This window comes from Anser anser, assembly GCF_964211835.1.
Source record: "Anser anser genome assembly, chromosome: 18".
In the NCBI taxonomy this organism is placed as follows: Eukaryota; Metazoa; Chordata; class Aves; order Anseriformes; family Anatidae; genus Anser; species Anser anser.
Window position 1 is genome coordinate 9,019,259 of NC_139739.1, and position 22,713 is coordinate 9,041,971.

General features: G+C 41.9%; 2 protein-coding genes across 2 annotated transcripts in view; one reads left to right on the plus strand and one right to left on the minus strand.

Moving 5' to 3' along the window:
- Positions 1-3,410: 3,410 nt before the first annotated feature.
- Positions 3,411-22,713, minus strand: part of CDC45 (cell division cycle 45) — a 32,525-nt gene continuing 13,222 nt past the window's right edge. Inside the window, exon 19 of the mRNA XM_083803483.1 lies at positions 3,411-22,468. The gene's annotated coding sequence lies outside the window, so the exon portion shown is untranslated. The remainder of the gene's footprint in view (positions 22,469-22,713) is intronic.
- Positions 3,503-7,349, plus strand: CLDN5 (claudin 5; the record flags this gene model as incomplete). The annotated part of the gene is made up of 1 exon (XM_083803539.1): positions 3,503-7,349. The coding sequence occupies one exon, from the start codon at positions 3,503-3,505 to the stop codon at positions 4,151-4,153; it is 651 nt and encodes a 216-aa protein (XP_083659665.1). The 3' UTR covers positions 4,154-7,349.

Sequence of the window (22,713 nt, forward strand, 5' to 3'; positions counted from 1 at the left end):
ACACTCTACAAGTTATAAACCAAGCATGCTCAGCAGACTATCTTTCAGGTCCCAAAAGGCAAATCTATCTAAACATTGCTGGTGGGATGCTTTGGGGTTAAGCAAAGCCCTGGTCAGACTGGAGGGCCGGGCACAGCAGTTCTGTGCCATGGCCCAGGGCTCATATACCAGGACAAGCAATGCTGCTAAGAGCCTGGACCCCCCTCCCCTTAGCAGCCCTCCCAGTGAATGTGCCTAGTATTTGTCCCGATTATGTCAGGAAAAGCGTGAAAACACAATCACTTCTAATCCCAAAGCCCCTCTAGCTATAGTATGGTTTCTATGCAATTGTTCTCAGCTTGAATACCACTTCCGCCCATTTTCACAGGTCTCCAAGTCCTCTATATATCCTCCCCCAGGATGATTTAAGAAATACATAGCTGGAACAGTAATAGAAGTAATGACATAAATGGTCATTTGTTAATGACTTACTTTGCTTCAAGAACATCACGCCTTTGAACTGAAAGGAATACAGACTTTACCAGCAAGGATTTCAGTTATAAGTGGTGATTACTTTAATTAATATCCCAAGCAAAACACCATGTTGATTTGCATTCACTTTTAAGGAATTAGAACCTCTTCATTTTTGGAAGTTGAAATTAATTCCCAGTGTTGTGACATTAACACCATCAGAAGCCACAATGTGGCCCGCAGCAGCTGTGTCTGTAAAGTTAGCTGTAAGCATAACCAGACCGGAGAGCAATGGCAGTCTGTGCACTAACGCTCACCGTCAGGATCAGGGAACAGAGTAATTAAAGGTGGAGGTTAGTGCCAGTGGCCAGGATAACAGACAATATCTGGGTAAGGAGAAGTAACAAACACAAGAAGCTGAAACACCGAGAATGGTAATTCCTCCTTAAGCAGAAAGGTTGGTTTTCCCTGTGATTATTAAACTTGCATTTCCCCAGGGTAATAATTGTCCTGGATTAAGTGATTTGAAGGAATCAGTTGCTCGGTAACAGGTAGCAAGGCAAGGTGGGGTGAGGGCTGCAGAGGTAAAACAAGCCACGTGCTGGTTTCCCTTCTCAGCGTGAAGCCTCAGGCAGCCGCACAGGCCCCACAGATGCCTCCCGCCTGGCGCAGGAGCACACACAGGCCATTTATCGGAGGAAACTCAGAGTTCCGTGCGCCTGGGCAAGTGGCAAGGGTGGGGCTTTCCTGCTCTTACGGGCTAAGATAACTGGCATTTCTTCCCCCCATTTTTAATTGTTCTTCTGTGGTGTTTTCTATATAATCATTATTATCATCATAAATACAGATGTTATTCAGTTTCAGCCTGTGTTCTGGGTTTCTTCCTGTTCACCTCTGAGATATCCCTGTCTCTGTGGCTGGTTCTGTTACACATTCTCCTCTCCCTGACACCAGGGACTTTACTGACTTATTGTAAGCAGCCACGGTTTGACAGATGCACAGCCCCAGTCACACATTCCTCCTGGACTTGCACATTGGAATTTACAGTTTTAAATAATTGAAGTAAACTGTATGTATTTCATATACAGCTGGAAGAGGAGATAACTCCTCTTAACTCCATTTACCAGGCAGCCTGTGTTAGGAAGATATTTTCCATGCTAGAAATGTTTACAGCTCCTCAGGCAGAGATAATCAATGAGAGGCTGCAGTTGTCATGTGTTATCATGTCCACACTGTGATGGTCCACAAGCTGCTGATGTTCTTTTGTTTCATTTTTTTGGGTGTCTTTGGGATAAATTCTTGTTGGAATAACAAGAAGCGAAGGGCCACGTCCCATGTGCTGTGACCTCATTGCCATCCTCCTGTTACCAGCACTTGGGTCCTCTGCAGGAGTCATCAGTGCTGCTGTCAGGATGCAAGCAGGGCATTGCTCAGTGTTAAGTCATTAGTCATGTCCTTGGCTGTTGATGCTTGTGATCCCTTTAACCTTTGTTTTATCATTTCTTGTGCTTCTGCTTCACACAGGGGCTTTTCCATTCATATCTTACTCATACCAGTCTTAGTATTTCCATCACAAACCTCTGCATGCCATAATACATGCTGTAAATCACTGCCCAGCAGAGAAAAATGCTTACATAGGGGCAGGAATGCATTATTTTCCTCTCTGCGATCTCTGTAGCAGAAAGATACTTTGGACTAAATAAAATCAAATCTTTCCAAACCAGTTCAAAAGTCATTGTGAACATAACTCTCATTTTTGTCTAAAACATTTTAACTTAAGATAAACGCAAACAATCCCAGTTTAAATCAAAACAAGCCTTTCTCAGGGCACCCAGCAGAAAGCCACTGGAGTGCAGCTCCTCGCGAGTGCGGTGAGGCAGCTGGTGAGATCTTTCTCTACTGCCGCTGTAACAGCAGCGTTTGCACCACAACCACTTGCCTCATCTGCCAGCCTGGAGGTTTGCACTGCTTGGGAGGCAGGCTGTTGGCCTGAACCAAGGGTTTGAACCAAGGCTGGTTTGCAGGAACAATCCAGGATGCCAGTGGGCCATGAAGAGGCTGTATCAATCACAACCTGTGTGGCTCGATGACGAAACCTCTTGCAAAACTCTTTTTGACACAGGCACTTAGCTCGTTGAGACACCGTGAAGATTCAAAATGTACTTGAACAATTAAAACAGCAAAGTGAAGCTTGAAATCCTTATGGAAACACATCTTAATGGGGTGCCTTGCTCTTTGCTCCACTATCAAACCAAGCAGAGTTTCCTGACTGGCACAACCTTCTTGCTGAAAGCATTAAAGCATCACTTGGTACCGACAGATGACGTGCAGACCCCATTATATTCAATTCTGTCATTCTCTGGATGGTTCCTAAGGATTTTGGTGGTGGTTGCTTACGCTTTTACCTGTCACAGTCCCCAGGAGATGTGCTGACATGTGCTGGTCAGTCAGTCTGCTGAAACATTATTAATTAGGCTCTGATAATCAGCTCGTCTGTACTGCTGTGTGCCTGCATTGGCAAGTCCTCTCCGCAGGTTTAGCTGTGGGCTTTACCAGCAAATAGGCAATAGAAGAATATAGGCCCTCAAAGGAGGAAACCTGAGGGGGCAAAATCCGTGCGATTTCTCTATCCCCACACTTTTCCTAGGAGCACGGGGCTTCCTAGCGAGCTCCTCCAGGCTCGGGCGGGCGGCAGGGTGCCGGTGAGCAGAGGGACCCTTCCCCAGCTCAGGCGGGAGCCCCCCTGCAGCCGGCGGCTGGGAGCAGCGGGGGAGCTCCGCGCCCCCGGCCCCGGCCCCGGCCCCTCTCGGCTCCCCCCGGGCGCGGGCGGTGCTGCCGCGGCCAGGGCTGGTTCGAGTCCCCCCTCCGCGGAAAAAGGGCCGGGCCAGGGGAGGGACGGAGGGCGGTGGGAGGGCGCCCCGCGGCTCCTCATATAGCGCTGCCCGGCGCCGGCGGCGCTCAGAGCCAGCTCGGCAGCTGCCCGGGGGCGAGAGGTGCACAGCAGCCACCGCCGCCCCTTCTCCGGAGGCTGGGGCAGAGCAGCGGCAGCAGCATGACTTCGGCGGCGCTGGAGATTTTGGGGCTGGGGCTGGGCATCCTGGGCTGGGTGGGGGTGATCCTGGCCTGCGGGCTGCCCATGTGGCAGGTGTCAGCCTTCATCGACGTGAACATCGTGGTGGCGCAGACCATCTGGGAAGGGCTGTGGATGAACTGCGTGGTGCAGAGCACGGGGCAGATGCAGTGCAAGGTGTACGACTCCATCCTGGCGCTGAAGCCCGAGGTGCAGGCGGGCCGGGCGCTCACGGTCATCGTGGCGCTGCTGGGGCTGGTGGCGCTCATGGTGACCGTGGTGGGCGCCCAGTGCACCAACTGCATCCGGCCCGGCAAGATGAAATCCCGCATCGTGATCGCCGGCGGGGCCATCTACATCCTCTGCGGGGTCCTGGTCCTCGTCCCGCTCTGCTGGTTCGCCAACATCGTCATCAGCGACTTCTACGACCCCACCGTGCCGCCGTCCCAGAAGCGGGAGATGGGGGCTGCGCTCTACATCGGCTGGGCAGCCACAGCCCTGCTGCTCTTCGGGGGCTGCCTCATCTGCTGCTGCTCCTGCTCGCAGCGCGATGAGACCTCCTTCCCCGTCAAGTACTCAGCACCGCGGCGGCCCACCTCCAATGGCGAGTATGACAAGAAGAACTACGTCTGAGCGGGGCTGCTCGGCTCCCCCGGCGCTGCAGGGACGCAGATGGACAGCTCTGAGCCGGTGCTGCCGGGCTCTGTTGGCCAGGGGCACAGGCAGGGACCAGTCCCGGGTTGCTCACCCACCGCGCCGGGAGCATCTGCGGTCAGCTCGGCCGACCAGGCGCTGCAGCGCTCCCCTGCCTAGAGGCTGTCTTAACGGGGCACCCCGGCAAGTGGCGGCCCTAGGCAGGGCAGCGCCCCTCTGCCTGCCAGCCCAGCCTCCCATCGGGCCATCGGAGGAGCACCACTCTGGGCCCCGCTACCATCTGCCTGCTGTGCTGGCAACGGCACCCACCTGGCTTGGGGTGGCAGCGGGCACCGAGGAGCCTGGGAGAGCCGTGGCCAAGTCCGCCAGGGCCGAGCCTGGCTGCCGCTGCTGCCTCCATCTGCCCGACGGCCCCTGCTGCAGCTCCAGCCTCGGCCGGCGTTACTGTGGGAGGCTTTGGGAGCACTTTGGCGCCTGCTCCTGCCTCTCGGGGCACTGCCTGGCTGCAGGGACAGGCCAACGGCTGTGCACTGGCGCGGAGGAGAAGCTTCCCTGCTTCGTGTTCTCTCCTGAAAACCTGCGTCTGACTGAGTTCTGCCGTGGCTTTAATTGGTTAAGGTTTTTTCTTTTGTTCTTCTTCAGTTTGGGCGACTAAACTAGAGTTCCTGTCTAAAGCACGACATTAACCTTGGTCCTTAATCCTGCAGCAAGTAACTATTTGGAGAAAGGCATGTGATTGATTTTCTTTCCTTTTTGTCCCTCAAAGGAGTGCACTGGTCTGTGTGCCTTTGAGACTTTTGAAAGTGATTTCAGACAGTTGCTGTTGTTTAGAAGAGTACAGAGATTGTCCTAGGTTCTCCATCCCTTCTCCTTTGACTGCTTCTGTTCTGTTTTTACTTGAATATGAGCTCATTGCAGGTTGCCAGAATTATTGGAGGGCTAGGTTTGGAGACCTAGGAGACCTTTGCATGTCGTGGCTCCAGCAGGGTGTCCCTCTGCATCCTCTTATCTGCACTACAGGAGACTAGAAACATAAATATTGCCCCGGATATTGATGGTTAGGTTATGGGAGGCTTTCATGGCCTTGCTGATGAGCACTACTTGCTGCCCTTTTTGAATCATGTGTGTTCAGTTGGGCATGCACTTGCTTGACTCCCCCCTATAATTTGTTAATGTATACTTTCCTTCATTTACCTAATCAGACAGAAATTAAGTGCTAGAAAACTTTCTCCAAGTATTTTGACTGAGACTTTACGCATGCTAATTGGGAGATGTGAAGTTATGGCTCTCACAGCCCTCGTAGCTCCTCCATAGTGTCCTGGTAACTGCAGACTGTAAGGAAGATGCTCTGGGCACCATAACTCTTCTGAGCTCTGCACCTGTTAAACTTCACCACAGCCCGTAATATTAACACACACCTTTCCATTTTACACTGTAGAGACAAACGTTTCTTAAAGAAGGGGTTGAAGGGTGGTGTGATACTCTCTTGCACAAATTGTCAAGAGGGAAAAAAAGTCTTGTACCTTTAAATTGACACAGATTTCTGCTGCAGACTGGCAGCATCTTTACCGTCATAAGGAGCTTTCTGCCAACAGCTAGGGAGGAAACGTGCTGTGAGTACTCCTCAGAGCACAATGCTACAACCTCGTGGGGCCCTCACAAACACATAGCAATACAGCACACACCTAAACTGTGTATTAACTCCTACAAGTTTCTGATAATGCCGAGACTTACAGGTTAACCGTTACTGGGGGTCGTGACAGATTCATATTGACTGCGTTTTGGCTTTGCTTAGCGAACTTAACACCCCAGCAGTATCAACACATACACAGACCTGAAGGAGAGACTAAAGCCTTGCCCCTGCAAATACAGATGTTGAATACTGAGCACAAATTTCACCCTCTGAAAGGTAACTGCTTTCATTTCAAACACGTACACTGCAGGGTCTGAACCCGTCAGACAATACAAAAGCAGAGCAATATGTCTTGAACTAGTTCTGTTCTATAAAGAGGTGCAGTTCTTATACTGTCTATGTTTAAATAAAAGCTATAATATTGTTGTTGTGATGTGATATATAGTTTTGGTACAAGAATGAAATATTCCGTATTTCATCATTGCAACTTTTTTTTAAAGCAGTATAACCTTGTAAACTGTAAATGTATTTAAATGCATATGTTTTGCAAGAAATGACCAAAGTTGGCTTGTTATATGGTTTGGTGCCTTTATTTGTTTCATCGTTATTTTATTTGTATTTTAAATGGTAACGTCCAACTGTTTTTGTCACCCGGCCCATACCTACTGGTATGTTACACCATCACTCAGACCTCTGGTGTCTAGCAAAAAGAGTCAACGGATATTAGCTCAACTCCTGCAGACTTCACTTTGGTTTTTACAAATCTCATCAATTTAATGGGAATTTGTCTCAAAGTAAAGAATTTTTTTTGAAAAAGTCCCAACCTGGCAGACGTGCCAGCACGTATCATTACTCTAGAACCTACAGAAGTACTGCAGGATTTGGGGTCTACCAGAAGGTGAAATCTTTCTGAGGAGTTCATTGCTAGCATTTAGAATCCAATCAGAATGGCTATCCTGGGGGGGAGGGAGAAAAACTCAAAACTTTGAAGGGATTTTTTTTTTTTTAACAAGCCAAAATCCCTGATAGATGATAGCTTCATGTCATGGCAGGGCTGGGTCCATTTATAACCAAAATCCAAAACAATTGCATATTAAACCCTCTTGGAAGAAGCCAGTGCTAACTGTGTATGTACCAGTAAACACAGCATCACCCCACCAAAACCACAGCTCGTTGCTGTTGTAACGAAGTTTCACTGAGGTCAGGGGGGCAGCACCCAACAATACTAGCAGGAAGTGGGCCCCATTTTAAAATATATATATATTTAATCTCATCCTTCAATATACTTGTTGCTGTGCTTTAAAAGAAAACCAAACAAACAACCCAATTGAATGTTCTTACTGACGTCACTGGCTTCAGGGTGTAAGTTGCTTTTTGCTCTGTTTTGTTTTCCGAGACCAAAACATAGTCCTGGAGCTTAAGAATCAGAAGTGCTCAGGATCAGGCCTGAACCTCATCCCAGTGAAAAAACCTATAGCACTTGTTTACTATTTTTATTTTGTATTTATGATTTCGCATAAAAATAAAAACCACCTAAATCAATCCCTGAACATAGTTACTTTTTTTTTTTTTTTTGGTGAAATACACGGGATTGTTTGGGCTCAAGAAGATGGGGTGTGATGTTGGTGGCCACAGGACAACGTTTACCTAGGTCACTTTGGGGGAGAGAGCTCTTGGAGAGGGTCACCTCTGGGGAAGTGGGAACTTCCCTTGTGAAGGAGTCAGCATCCCAGCACTCCGCTGGAGACTCAGACAAAAGAGCAAGTAGCAGCGGTTGGTCTTGTGATGTGAGCACGTTAGGAAGTGGACTGAGTCCCATCTATTTTGGGAACAGCTCTAAGCATGAAGCCCTTTAAGCTTTCAATTTCTACAAGTTTAAAGTAAAAGGAAAAAAAAAAAAAAAAACAAAAAACCACTGCTGCTTGGATCAGCCCCAACCTGACCTGATACCCTAATCCTTTCTGCCACTCTGCTTTTTTTTTTTTTTTTTCAAAAAGTGCATTCAAGCTGGAGGAAAAACATTTTCACAGTTGCATCAGAACAGAACCTGTGAAAAAATAGCTGTTAAAGGGAAATGTAGAGGCTAATTGCTACTGGGGAAATTTGCCTAAGTTACACGACTGCCAGGGAGGTCTTGCAATATTCTGTGGATTTTTTTTTGCAAGATTTCCAAGCTTTCTAGAACTAGCTGTTGCTTTAAAAATGAAGAAAAAAAAAACATCTTCAAAGACTTCATTTTGCAGCATTCTTGCCAGCTCGGTTGAGATTAACAAAAGCTCCTTGCCACCCTCCCATTGCTATGCACATGCTGAGCTGGAAAAAGGGTGTCTGCCGGCTTGGCCTTTGTCCTGCTAAACGAACCATTTCATAGTTATGAATTTGAAAGTATCCTGCAGTTCATACCCTGCAAATCTGGTTAGATCCTGTCTGTGCAAAGAAGGGAAATGCACCAGGCAGAAGGAAAGGGAAGCTCAATCAGTCACGTTTGCTGCAGGATGTTTAAGGAAATATTTCCTTTTCCTGCACAAAGATGTTTGTTGGGCATCTGCTCTTTGGAACTGGCTGAAAAGTTTTACTCTGGGAGTGAGAAGTAGGTGTAACTCCAGATTTTCATTTATAAATCTATTCCTTGATCAAATACCATACAAGATATTTATTCTCTTTCCTTAGCCATCTTTCAAACCACAAATGCAGGTAAATATTAAACCTACTTTCCTCGGTCTGAGACCGATCCATGCATCAGTAATGCTAAATGAGAATCCTGCCTACCAAAAGCCACGCTGCACATGAAAATGCCATGTTCCTGCCTATATTCAGCAATATATGCAGGTGACATTCAGCATCAGGTGATACTTACAATGCATCTTTGTGTGTGTCTGTGTGCTAAAAAATAAAATGTTTAAGTACATGCTTGAGGATTTGCTTTTGTGAGTCCACTTAGTAAGACACCACAAGTATTTCTGCTTAGATTAATCAAGAGACAGCAGGTGAATTCTCTTTTCATGGCAAATACTGTATCTGTTTTACCTGTACACTGGTTGTGGGGGAACAAATGGTTCCAAAAGCAGAGCCTCAGGGGAGATCTCATATTTATATTTTGGAAGTAACCAAGCTCTATCATTCTTATTTTGATCAGACCTTTGTGCATATCTCTGTGTGTGTGACTCTGCTCCAATCTGTTCCTTGCTGATTCTCTGCAGGAGGGGGGCTATCTGCCTAGAAAATCCCCTCTTCTTCCTACCATAGACTTCAGTTACAAGAAAAGGACAATTTCAACCAATGCGTCATTGATAAAACCTCCCATGGCAACTGTAAAGGCTTTACAGTTGCTTGGATACACAAGTCTTGCTTCACCTTTTCTTTTTCTTAAACACAGATTGAGACATTCTGTCATGAATCAATTTAGCAGTGTCTTTTGTCTGTGACATTTTGGGGGTTTTGTTTACAACTCTGAACTTCCCTCTCCTCCCAAAGCTCACCACATAGCTTCAAACCAAATTCCGGCAAAAAAAGTAGATGAGTAGTAGGTCTTAACATGGAAGCACATGTGTTACATCAAAGGCATCCGCTCAGGGCTTGTGCCAATCTTCTCATCACACTTCATTCCAGCTGCACCTCAGCCACTCTCACATTGCCCTAAAGTATAGCTTTGCTGAAACTGGCCCCTACTGTCTGGGGACACCCAAACTGGATACATCTTACAGACACTCTCACCAGTACCATGTAAATAAGCTCAAGATAATGGGGATTCACAACACACAAACTTTACCACTTAAAATGTGACCAAAATGAGAAAATATTCATCAGTAGGAGGCTGTCTTAAAAGTTCTCTAGCAAAATGAGTTTATCAATGAACTTGGGCATTAAGTAGCCTGAATATAAATAGATGCTGCGTTTACTGAACTACTGGCCTCAAAGCAGAAATCTAAAGCCAAAGGGGTCCTACAGCATGGGGAACTGTAAATACAGCACTGATATCCTTAAAGCAAAAGAAGGGTGAGCCTTGCAACCACTATGTAACTATTCTGATTTCAATCTACAAGAGGAAGAAAAAGAAACGCACCCTTACTCCATGGTCAATAGAGTTGCCAGTGAGAAACAGTGATCTCAAAGTTATTATAGGAGACTAAATTAAGAGAAGACCTCCAACACCCAAGACAGAACAGTACAAAAGGACTTTGACCATCTAGAAAACCAGGCAAAAAAATAAAAATCTGCAGTTTGTACTCCAGTCCTCCTTGGTGCAGTTTGGTTAGCAAAGGCTGTTCACTAAAGGTCTGGCAGCAGCTGGCAGAAAGATCATAGCAGTTACAAGATATTCCTAAAGCCCAGCTGCGATGTCATTCACACGAATCACTACCTCTTTTGTGAAAAAGATGCGTAGTTTAGACAGGCTTACAGTGTCTTGGTGCTATTATGTACAGCAATAGTGGTGGATCCATTCCTTAGGACACCTCACCTCCAAGTCCAGGGAGGATGTCTGCTGGTGGGTTCTGCAGGCTGCACCAGCCAGGCTGAGAGTCTGCATGATGCAGGGAGGTGCTCTGGTATACACAAGCATAACAGATGAGACGAAGCCAATCCATGTTTATTTACAGTTGAGGACAAAAGTAAATATTTGCCTGTAAAAATCAGCTGTTTTAAACAACAGATAACCCTTTCAAAAGGGACCCTGATCCAAACTGCAAGTCATGAACTTTGTACCAGTTGTAGCTGGCCAGGTCCCACAACGTGGTATGTTACATGTGGACAAATTTTAGGTCTTAGCATCATACTGAAACGGCTATGCTGGCTGTTTTGTTTGTTTGTTTGTTTTTGTTTTTAATAACGGAGGATTTTAATAGTTTAGACACATGCACCAAAAGCTAGGAGGTACACAGAAATGGATCCTACAATGACATTTTTAGTTTGGTAGCAAAAACAGTTTGCAAGGTTAAAAGCATTTTAGATTTCATCTGCATACGTTCCTAAAGTTTCAGCCACCCAGATTAGCTGACAGAGGTCTGAGTAACACTCATCTCAATCTCATTCCAGGTACTATAGCAATTAATCAGACTATATGTCAGTACCCTTGAGCTCTGTTCGCACTCACACACACATTAACCTGAATCGATTCCCCTGTTATACCCCTACATAACTCTTTAACAGCATTCACAATCAGAACATTTCCAAAGAAGGTTAAACCTTAAGTGAATTTATATGTGGGCATAAAAGAGTTCACTCTGGAAAGAAAAATAGTCACTCCTTAACAAGAGCCCATGTGAAATCTCAAAAAAGGCATGATTTGGTTTCAATATAGCTTCACATACTTGAAGGAAAAAGTTAAAAACCAACAGTCACAATTCTTATCAGCTCTAACAAGTGCCTAGCACGGCAAAATTCTTCTTCTTATGTATATTTTTAGATTACTTCCAGTTATAATGTTCTGTCCTTACTGTATATCTTTTGTTAGAATTAGGATATCTGTTGCAGCAGCCTGGATAACCTTTAGCCTGAGCTACAAAACCTTTAACAGTTTCCATTTATAACAGCAATCTTTCATTCTATAATACAAATAAACCTAAGTGTTATCTCAACACAGAAGACTCACATGAATACCCAATGACTGCTGAATGATTTCACCATTTTTTTTCTCTATAATTTCCTGCTATTATTTCACTGGAGATGACTGCCAAGATCCAAGCAACATAATACATTTCACTGTGCTTATTTCTGAAATTGTTTACTTTATTTTTGTTATGCTGTTGACATTTTTAAATGTTGACATGCAAGACTGAGGTTTTTAAAATCTTATATCTGCTCTGAATTCCCCACTATGTTCTTGGACCCCCAAATTATTTTTCTCCTGATTTTATTGTCTTACCCAGCTGGGAAGATCTACTTGTCTCATTAAATGACAACTTAAGATAACTTCCACAGATTTTATATGTAGTGTGGGCCATGGAAGAGGAACTTCAACAATTCAAAAAGTTTTAAGACACATGAATAAGAGTAGCTTACCAGATATATGGAAATAGTTTCCCCATAAGTATAATCTTAGTCTACTGTAACAACATAACAACATGGATTGAGCATCATTTCAGAGAAAGGATTAGTCCCAGTGGGTGGTATAGCAAGAAAGGAAACAACAAAGGCCTTGTTGAAACAGTTGCTCTGCAATAATAGGTATTGGATTTTCCCAGAAGCCAACATCACACCATAGTGGTAAAACACTGCTGTTTGGATAGTATGGGAGAAGAGACCTCTTGCCTACTCAGGGTTATTAATGACCACTGCTATTCAAGACATCCATATCATTCTTATTGTCCCTCCTAAAAGGAAAGCTATTATCTATGGCATCCTGCCCAAATTCCTTCAGCGCTGATTACATTCTTTTTAACCTGCATTTCGTGCTCTGAAACAGATTCTGCCACCTGTCCTACAGGCTGATCATCGGTGGTGGGAACAACAGTACCTTTGTTTCCTAACTTTCGCACAAGATTATTGATTTTATTTGATTACTTCCTGGAAAATATATCCATAGTCTTATAGAAATGGCCCTTTGGTTGTTTGCAATGCTAGTATTGAGCTCCACTGGTGGGTAGAAAACAAGTCCACCGTAAAGGCAGAGTGGGAGGAGGAGGTAAAATGGCACATGAATCTTTTTCCCTGTAACAGTTAATAAAGTTTTGTAATCTCTAATTTGTAGTTATTTGTAGTGAATATAATCACTACAAATTAGTGATTACAAATTACATTAAAAATTACACCTATTACTCATTACTTTGTCACAGTAATGTCCTTTTGGGTCTCCCTGTCCATTTGAATCAGAGGCAGTCTTTCTAACATCTGCCCTGCTGAAGGGAGAAGGTGAGGCAAGGAGAAAATGAAAACAGTTTGAAATTTAATGAAATAAAAGACCACAAAAATGTGCTGAATAACAAAAAAATGAGGGGTCATCACATTTTTTTTTCTTAAGGGCTGTAAGCAAGGAGGAGGAGTAGCAATTCTGAAGTAGCTTCTGCCAAGTCAGTGGTGCAGTGCTCTTGGAGCTATGTACAGCATTGCTATCTTTGAAAGGTTCAGAGAAGAAACCCTTTCTAAAAAGGAAACATCTTTTGGTTATTTGAAGATATTGGAACAGGTGAGTAAGCAAATACATACATACATGGAGGCCAGTCAAAATGGGACATTAGCCAAGAACATGAACAATATTTACATTTACCAGCAAAAAGTCTCCATAAAGAAGCACTGAGCTAAGAGTTTAACAGACAATAGGAGAAAAAAACCGACAAGGATGAACGCAAACAATGCTGGCATCAGCTTCTAACCATTCTAAAAATAAACATCTCTTCCCAAGAGATCTTCTTGCTTCCTATCATCCATTTGTTCAAAGAAGAGATGAAGATTTTCAGTCTGGGTAGATGGCCCCTGTTCAGCTGCACTACATTTCATTCCCCCTTTCGTTGCAGAGACAGTTCAGTGGGACACACTCCCATATCCTATTCCCTTTCCTTCATTATTCACAGTAGAACCTTTCACTTAGCATTTCTAATAGCATCATGTAGTGCTGTCATTTCAGGAAATGCCTGGCCGTATTCACTGCTAAATCAAGCAGGAGTCATGCTGGTAATTCAAGGAACACCTCATCAGACGAAAAAAAGAGATTGCCGCCGAGCTATTGTTTTCCATTTCATTTCACACACTCAAAAGAGCTCTGGTGACCACCCAGTGGGTGCCCTGAAATACAGATTTCAAGACACCTTCCTGAGCTAGAAAGGCAAACCGGATTTACTGCTCACCCTCTATTGTTACTCAGTCTCTCTTTTCCTGTTAGCCTTTATTTTCTATTTTTGTCTTTCACCCTGTCATTTTCAGTCCTTTTCAGGTTCCCTTCTCAGTTTTGCATGCAACAGTTGGAATGTTTCCCTTCGACAGAGCCTGTTACCCTCAGAGAGTTTGCTGAAGGGATATTCTACAATAGTAGGCAGCAGGACTGAGTCAGAATTCAGTAGCTTTAGCATGGAAAAAGTCTCTCACGGAGGATATGTTCATTGTTATTGTTCTAACTACTCCGTACTTAACACTGATATCAGCTCTTCTACCTCCATAGCTACGTTTCGAGCGGAACCAGCTGAAACAACAATACTCTTCCCCTTCTTCATGTTCATGAAGCAGCACACACTGGATTTGCAAAGCAGGTAACTGTATACCTACTCCCATGCAATGCTGTGGGTGTGAACAAACTATGACCAAATACCAGGATAAAGAAACCTAAACTGTTATCTTGAGGGAGATTCCAAACACTAGTAGGAAGAATGGGAGGCAGCTTAGCTTGGCATTAGAGACAGATAACATGCAGGTAGCACAATCTCACAAGGAGAGAGACAAGCAGGCAGTGAGAAAAACTGCATAATGTGTTTTGTTTTTTTTCCTCTCTTGCAGATTTTTTTAGGGAGACAATATTTCCGTCTCTAGAATGAGCATGTCTGGGAAATTCCACCAGTGCTTTACCATATGTACATATAGGTATTTGAAGGATTGTGCCTGATTTTTCAAAGTTTAGTTTTGAAAGTTTAACAGTTCAAAAATGGCATGATTCTGAGAGCATACACTTACAGAGTGCCATTAACACCAAGGGGAATATATTTTACTGACAAGTGTAAATAAAGAACTTACTGCATTGTATTACGAACTAGAAAACCTATTCTGTCAAGAAGATTTTAGCAAGTGAGAAAATGAAAGAAATTGACAGATGTTGCCTTTAATGTCCTAGACTTCCTAAGCAGAATATCACTATCTGTATTTGGTGCTGAACTGGCCTGGTACTAGATAGTTACCTGAATCCTCAGCTGTAGATAAGATTAAACCTGGATATTGATTTAACCTAGTGAGCAAGGAGCATCTGAGGCAAATATCAACAGTATAAATGCACTAAATAACCTTCAGATCCATTTAGGAGGCAATTATTCCAAGACAGAAGGGTATGTTACATACCAAATTGCACACCATAAAGCACCAGGAGTTCTCACCTGAAGTATCAAGTTACAGAATTAGATTACAGCACAAGTTCTGCAACTGTTAAGGGCAAGATCCTGTTTCCATTAATTGATGAACTTTTCTAAGTTCTCTAAGATTTACAGGACATGACGAATAACCTGGGGAGCAGATTTACATCACAAGAATGTATAGAAATAGTGTTTTTTTTAAATTTGAGCTCATGTGAACAACGGTTCCCAGGATGTAGTCTACCCCTCAGAGTGATTAGCTAGAGAAGTAGCACATTGCCCTTCTGAGTTGCTTTGAACTGGACAGATACCACTAGGGGGAAGAAAAAAAAAAAAAACGTGGTAGTGGTGGTGGTGGGAAACCAGAAAACTGCTTCAAGAGCACCTCTTTTTATAACACAAGTCAGCTTGTCTTCAGGGCGGAGCTGGAAAAGACAATGCCACAGCCTGTGTAGGTTGACTGATATGTTCAGGTAGGGTACATGTCTGGACTGAGATGGAAGCTGTAGAAGAAAATATTGATTTGCTGAGGAATGGAGAGAAGGGGAGAAGCGATTACACCATTCAGACATCCTCGCAGCAATGGAAATCAGAATCAAGCCCTAACTGAATTCCTCATACATAACTGCAGATATGTGACAGAAAGGGCTACTACCAGTTAAAACAGACTTTCCTGAAGCAAACACAGCAGCCTCAGGTAAAAATCGACAATGCTTATTATTTAATGATTACCACTGTGCTATAGGAAGAGAGAATTTTGGACAGTGCATGTGTCTAGGGAGAGGAATGCAGGGGAGATGACCACAAAGGTCATCTCAGACCTCAGAGCACAGTCAACCCTAGTGTGTGCTGCTGTTCACAACAACTGTTTTGCAGGCATAAATACAGATCCTTGCAAAGATGAAGAAAGACATACATACTTTTTAAAGAAAGAATCTTTACCATCACTTTGGAGCTTTGCCCTGCAAGCTACCTTAGGTCTAATGCTATGACCGCTTCACAGGTGACCTATTTCTGTTAACTGGAACAGATACAAAAGAGCAGCATCTTAAAAGTACCAACAGTTTCTCACCGTCATCCTTCAATGCAGAAGTGGATAAACATAATATAAATCACTGCATCCTAATAATAAAAATAATAAAAATACTGAGGGTTGTTTAAACCAATTCAGACACTGTTTCAAAAATACAGACCAAGTTTCTTAGAGATATGGCTAGTTTGTTTCTTTAAAATGTAAAGTAAGCCCTGTTTATTCCCCAGTTTCCTGAGATGCTTTAACAGATTCACTAAAGTGAATCTCAAAAGGGAGATTTTCCCAAAGCACAAAAGGGAGTTGTGTCCCTCTCTCCACCTCCATTTACTCTACTCTGTATCAGTTTTCAATTTGAAGGCAAACTTCTGTGGAGTCAAGAGTCGGTGTTCCTTCCAGTTCTGCCAAGTGCACCATACTACACAAATGTTTTGAAATGCAACCATCTCTTAAAATGGGCTACAGCTTCAAATATTCAGACAGAATCTTAACAGCAAGTAGTTGCCATAAGATAACATAGCCTGAAAAATGTATTCCTGGTGCTTGAGTCCCAAATTACTATGGTGATCACAACAGCGTTTAAAAATACCATTTTCCATGTCCATTCCTTATAGGCTAGTGATCCATCCAGCTAGACTTTCAGATCAGACAGGAGAGAATTATTAACGCCATACTTATTTCAGGAGCCCCTTGGTGACTTCTTTCAGCAAATAAAAACACATCAAGAGCCGAATGCCCCTGTGAATTCTTTCCAATTCAATGGCAGGTGCCTCCGATTTTCCACTGACATGCTGCAAATGAATGATTAAATGAAAGTAAATTCCACCGAGCTAAACAGTGGAAAGAGACACCAACACCACAGGGACTGAAAAAACAGACATGCTGCAACAATGAGAAGAGGTGACTGAGCACTCTACTCAGTTAAAAAGACAGCATCTCTTTTTGTAATGGAATATTACCTTTTTGCAAGGGCCAGGAAGTTATCACCTCAATTAAAACTGGTTTAGAAAAGAAAACAAGACTCGGAACATCATAGTATTTATCTGATATAGGCAACCTACTTAACATCAAGGAATACCCAGAGAAATAAGCTATGGTTCTTAAATCACAAAGTGGTTTGACTTCAGAAGAGGAATGTAGTTGAGCCGGGGAATTAAAAACCAAATCAAACCCAGACTTAATTAAATAGACCCAGATCCAGCGATGCAATGAGCTGTGTTGTGATTTGGCTTGTGTATACATTTTACCTTCATTTAGCTCATGAGGTACGATTAGGCTTGCCCATAAATTTCTATATGAAAGCTCCCTACATAGAGCTTGATTTGAATTCTAATCTACGGAAGTCTTCCGAGCCTTCAGTTCATTGAGAACAGGGCACAGCAGAGACTCTGCTAAATGCTTGAGATACTAAATTACTAGACACCTTCTTTAGCATCACCTCTCATTATTGGTATGGTGCCTAGATCCACGACTGAGTAACATGTAGCAAGAAAAAGTATCAAGTGTTGGAGCAGCTACCCAGCAGACACAACTGCTTTGAGGGGACAAAAGAAATAAAATTGTTTTCAAACAACAGCAATGACTGGAAAACCCACATTCCCTGTTCTCTGTCAGACCCAGGACCATCATGAATTTGTGTACAGTTGAGCAAAAGATCTCTTGCTTACTTTGTTGTGTTTGACCGTTGTCTTGCTTCTCTAATTCTGCCACCTGATGAATAACAAAACTCAATTGCATTCGTGTTCTCCTCAAGCATTTTGAAATAAAAGCTCGCATCATTTTCTTTCCCTAGTGAGTGTTTTGTAATATTTCCTCCTATGAAGTGTTTATAACCTAGAGACTTGTGCATAAAGGTGGCACTGTACTTTAGAGCTCCACCCTGGGCAGCATTTTTTCCTTAGTCCTTGAATTTGATCCAAAGGGAACTTTCAGTACCACCTTGAAGCCAACAATGGTACACAAGAGCCAAGAGGGACTTCAATTTTTCCATCTAGAGAAACAAACATTTCTTTCCCTTCAACAAGCCTGACTTACCCTCAAAATAACTTTCAGAGGAATGTTTTCAAGAATATTCCCTCAATGGGGGAACCAAAACCATTGTGACTGACGGATATATGCACAAAGCCAACGATGAAATGTTGACACTGTTTACTCTCCTGAGAGCAGTCCTAGACATTTTAAGTTTTGTTTCTTCCTCAGTTGTGATAACCTATTGATTACTCCACTTTCCTTTTTATAAGTACCCTTCTGTTCTACTCTCATCTTTGCAAGTTAGCACACCCTCAGTGGCCAATTCAACTCAAGACAAAGTCATCTTCAAAAACTACTATACAAGAGACTGATTTTAAAACTTCCATTTTTTTCAGGCCTTAAAACTGGTGTACTCCAGATTAGTGGTTAAAACAATGATTTATTGCTCTCACATTATCAGATTTAAATGCAATGATTGTTCTCTACTAACAAACTGGGGTTGATGGTAGACTAGATTAAATCAAACTAAAATCTCTCTATTTACTGCTTCTGCCATAAAATTAGTTGGCTTAAGACAGCAGTCGGAGTGAGTAGTAGGAAGAAATAGCAGCTACTGCAGCTAATTTTGTTATGGCTCAAGATCTAGAGCAGTTATCAGAACCAGAGCAGTTACTATCACCCATAATTTCATCTAAATACTAAAGCATAAAAGTCTGAGGCAAGACATACATAATCTCCTAGATCAAGGAGGAAGAAAAAATAAAAGCTACTATTGCCCACTATTCAGCCCAGGAATATTTTCTGTTCTTATATAAAAGTTTTATGGTAGCAAATGAGTGAATATTTGCAAAATAAATTTGCTCAGAAGTCATTGTAGAGACTTTTACTTTCATTCACAAGAACAGAAACAGATTATCTTCCAAAAACATTTCAGCTGTAAAATCGCAAACAGTTTATCATCTTCATTTTAGCATTAGGCTGTTTCACTTTCTTGCCATCTTTTATTGCCAAATTACCAAAATGTACTTTCTGCCTCCACTTATACATCATTCAGTGATGGAGAGTCTGACACTTTTTTTCTTACACTTTTCCTTACTATCAGTTTTTCAGTGCAGCAGACTAACTGTGCTCTTGCTTTGACTTGGAAAAATAACCACCACCAGAGTTTGCTTGGATGCATGTAAAGTGATGGACCTGCCAAGAAAACCATGTTAATTTGGACTATTGTCAGGAATGACATACCGGTGTCGCAACAGCTGTATCAATTCAATCATCAGATTGGTGCACAGTAGCAGTTAAAAAATGAAAGGTGAGTATTAAGAACTATTAAACAGAAGAGAGAACAGGCAACATTATTATGCTCTTGATAACACTTGTGCACCTGCATCTTGAATACTGCATGCAGTTTTTATTCTCGCCTGCCTGAAAATGATTTAGAGAGGTACAACAGTAATCAAGATACAGAACAGCTGCTGTAAAAAGAAAAATTTGGCTGTGACTCTTCAGACTGGAAAGAGGTGACTGTGGGGAATACAAGAGGTTTACAAAATGAGTACACAAGGGAAATGGGTAAGGACCATGCAGCATCAAAATAGGCCAACAAGTTAAAAAAAATCAACAAATTGAAGGTTTTCATACAACATCTATCTACAGATCTGCTCACTACACTGTATTGCTCAGGATAATGATAAAATTTTACAAGGGCTTGGGAGAAAGTTATCCAGATTTGCAGATAACTACTGACAGGTACCAAAAACACAAAAACCACATCTGGTTCAGGATGTCCTTGAGTGCAAGGGCTGGGAGAGTACTTGTGTTTGCATGTGGAAGGAAGCATCGTATGCAATTGCTTTGTTTCTATACTCTTTCCTAGCACCTGCTTTTGACATCAGAGGTCAAAATACTGATTAAATGGCCCTCAGGTCTCCCCCCATAGCTATTTTTGCATTCAAGTTGGTAAAAACCCAGTACTTCATTCGTACAAAAACGCTGTAATACTTGCTCTTTTCTTAAGAACAATAAAGGAAGTAAGAATTTATTTTTACCACTATGCAACCTTGCTGTTGCTAAGTACAAGTCTATTAAGTCACTACAGTTCTGGGGAAAGATTCACTTCAACTCCAATCACAAAGTCCTTACTATGCAATTTCAATTATGTCTAAATTTATCACCCCAGAAAGAAAACAGTCATGAATCACTGTGCCGGAATGGCATGATTTAGTCAGCTTGTTCAGCTGCTTCAGTACTTTGGTATGCAAGAATGTTCATTACTTTATTTTCTTAAAAATATCTTGAAGGATTTTTGTTTATTTCATACTTTTGTTCTCTAAAACAGTAAGAGAAACAGAAGTAATTAAAAGAAACTATTTAGTTTGCTGTACCACTACAGCAAACAAATACACTGGAGGAAAAAGAGTTACTGCAGCTTAAATATAATCCTTGGGGAATGTTTCTACTTGCATTCAGACATAGCTAGAGGAATGTCATCATACATCTAAGAGGGTAAGCCGATTTCTTCGTAATCTATTTCTCTTAAAATGACATGTTAAAATCACACTTTATGTTTGGGCAAATAAATCAAACCCATGATAATCTCTTCATGAACAGATGTCAAGAGTTCTTGGCTTGGAGTCTCTGCCCAACACTTAACTGTAAGAGGAGACCAATTTAACTAGCCTACACAGTTTCAATGAGCCACTCAAGCTACCGATTTACTGCTCTTGGACTATGCTACTTAAATATCTGCACACTGGGGACTCCACAGGTTTGGATCTTTCTATACAACGTTTCTCCAAATAAATAGTATTAATGTATCCATCTACATATTCTATAGAATAAAATAAACTGTATAGGAAGTATCTGACACTATTTCAGATATTCTAAAATGTTGACATTAGAAGTTCTACCTATTGGGAGAAACATATTTAGATTCTCACACAGATGTGAGAACTTTCTTTTTAATACAGTATTCGGCATCACCGATTGATTTTGGGCCACATTTGATAGCCTTACGATCAGTTCAACACATCTATCTGGAGGTCAAAGAACCAGCCAGTAAAGCAATTAACAACACATCCCAGCACAAAAAAAGTAGCTCCCCTTTCTCATCCTCCCAGCAGAACGCAATGTGCTTATCCTAAAGGGACAATTTGCCTGAAAATTTGTCCATTTTAAGATGTGATAGTCACCTACTAACATAAACATGCACACACTCAACTTCTTTCTTTAATGCAAGGCAAGATGTGCATCTATCGGAATAGCAAGAAAATGCAGTAGCAGTAGAAATTAAACATACCCTGACAGGGGAAAGGAGTAGAAAACAAAGGGATGGGGGAACACAACAGCAAATGAGAATTAGTGAGGTGAGACGAAGGGATTCACACAGAGCTTCTAATGAGGATGAAGCAAAAACAATAGAAACAAAACCTCAAACAAGAAAATAATGGTAATAATTTGCCAAAATACCCAACAGTCACAAAACTATGCCATGTATTGAACACAGCACTATATCTAAGAACGCACAACTTTTTTAGTCACCATAGTTCGGCACAGGGATTTTATTGCTCAGATAAAATGGCAGCATTAAAAAGATGTTTTTGTTTGAATAAAATATATAGATTAATTAGTTTTCTGTTGGCTACATCTAAATCACATTTAATATTAAATTAACTCGTATTAAAAGTCTGTACAAAGTATGACGCAATGATACATAACCTTTACATATCCATTATAGTACACTGAAAGTATTAAAGTCATACATAATTCCAGCAAACGTGGCAAAACGAAAAGAATTCCAAACATACACATATACATACCCACCCCATGTGAAGCAGGATAAGTCTAAAAAGCAATAATTTCATTCTGATCATATGAAATCTTAAGTTTGTTACAGAAATGGATAGATCTAGTCTGTCAGTATTTATAATGCTATAGTCCACGCACAATTATCATATTATTGTAGATTCTTTCCAGGAAAATTATTCCCAAAGCCAATATACAAGTGACAATACAGTATCACAATCCATGACTAAGAAAGTTTTACTGATATCGGTACTCCATAGTTTTTGTTTTAACCTGGTACTTGACAGTTTCTTAGTACTTAAATTTTAAAAGCCCTAAAATTCATAAAACCTGCATCACAAAACAGTTGTTTCAACTAAAGTACAAGACCTCAACCTGATAGTATTAAAAAAAGATTTTCAATACTCTAGAAGTCCAAGGGGAGTTTACAACAACTTTCTTACAAAAATAGATAAAAAGATTTCCAGAATTTTTTAAAAGAACATGTGAATGGCAATATAATGCAAAAATAAATACAGAACTTCAAAACCTATTTTTTGTGATTAAGCAACATCTAAACAACACAACATCTAAACATCACGTCTACTAATAAAAGCAGGTTTGACAAACAATCTCAATTTACAAATACTCCTAAATAGACATGTCTTGCCATTACAAGGATTAGGTCTTTACAAAGTAGTATTAAATATCTGTGTGCTCAGATTAAAATCCTCTTAACCTCCTAAGAAACAAAAACAACAGTCCTGTATCAGCACATTTAAGAAAAAACAAGATGAACATCACAACTGCAGCACCATGAACTTTGGAATATCTGAAATCATTTTCAGAGCATCTGATCCTCAGCTTCCAGCACGAGGAGCCAAAAAGCATTGCTACATAACAAGGACAGAAGACAATATGAAATGATCCGTAGTCAGAGTACAAACAAAGAAATAAACAGATGTAGAAATCTTGGAAGCTATGAATGGCTATGCTGTCTAACAAACAGCTGCAGTTATTGACCCACTGTTTCAAACTTCTGAATGAACAGAGGAAAAATTGTAGCTTCAACACCCATTGAAAAAAGGTAAGTCATTTTGTCATTTGCCTAGGCCTATCTACATTCATAGACTCTCAA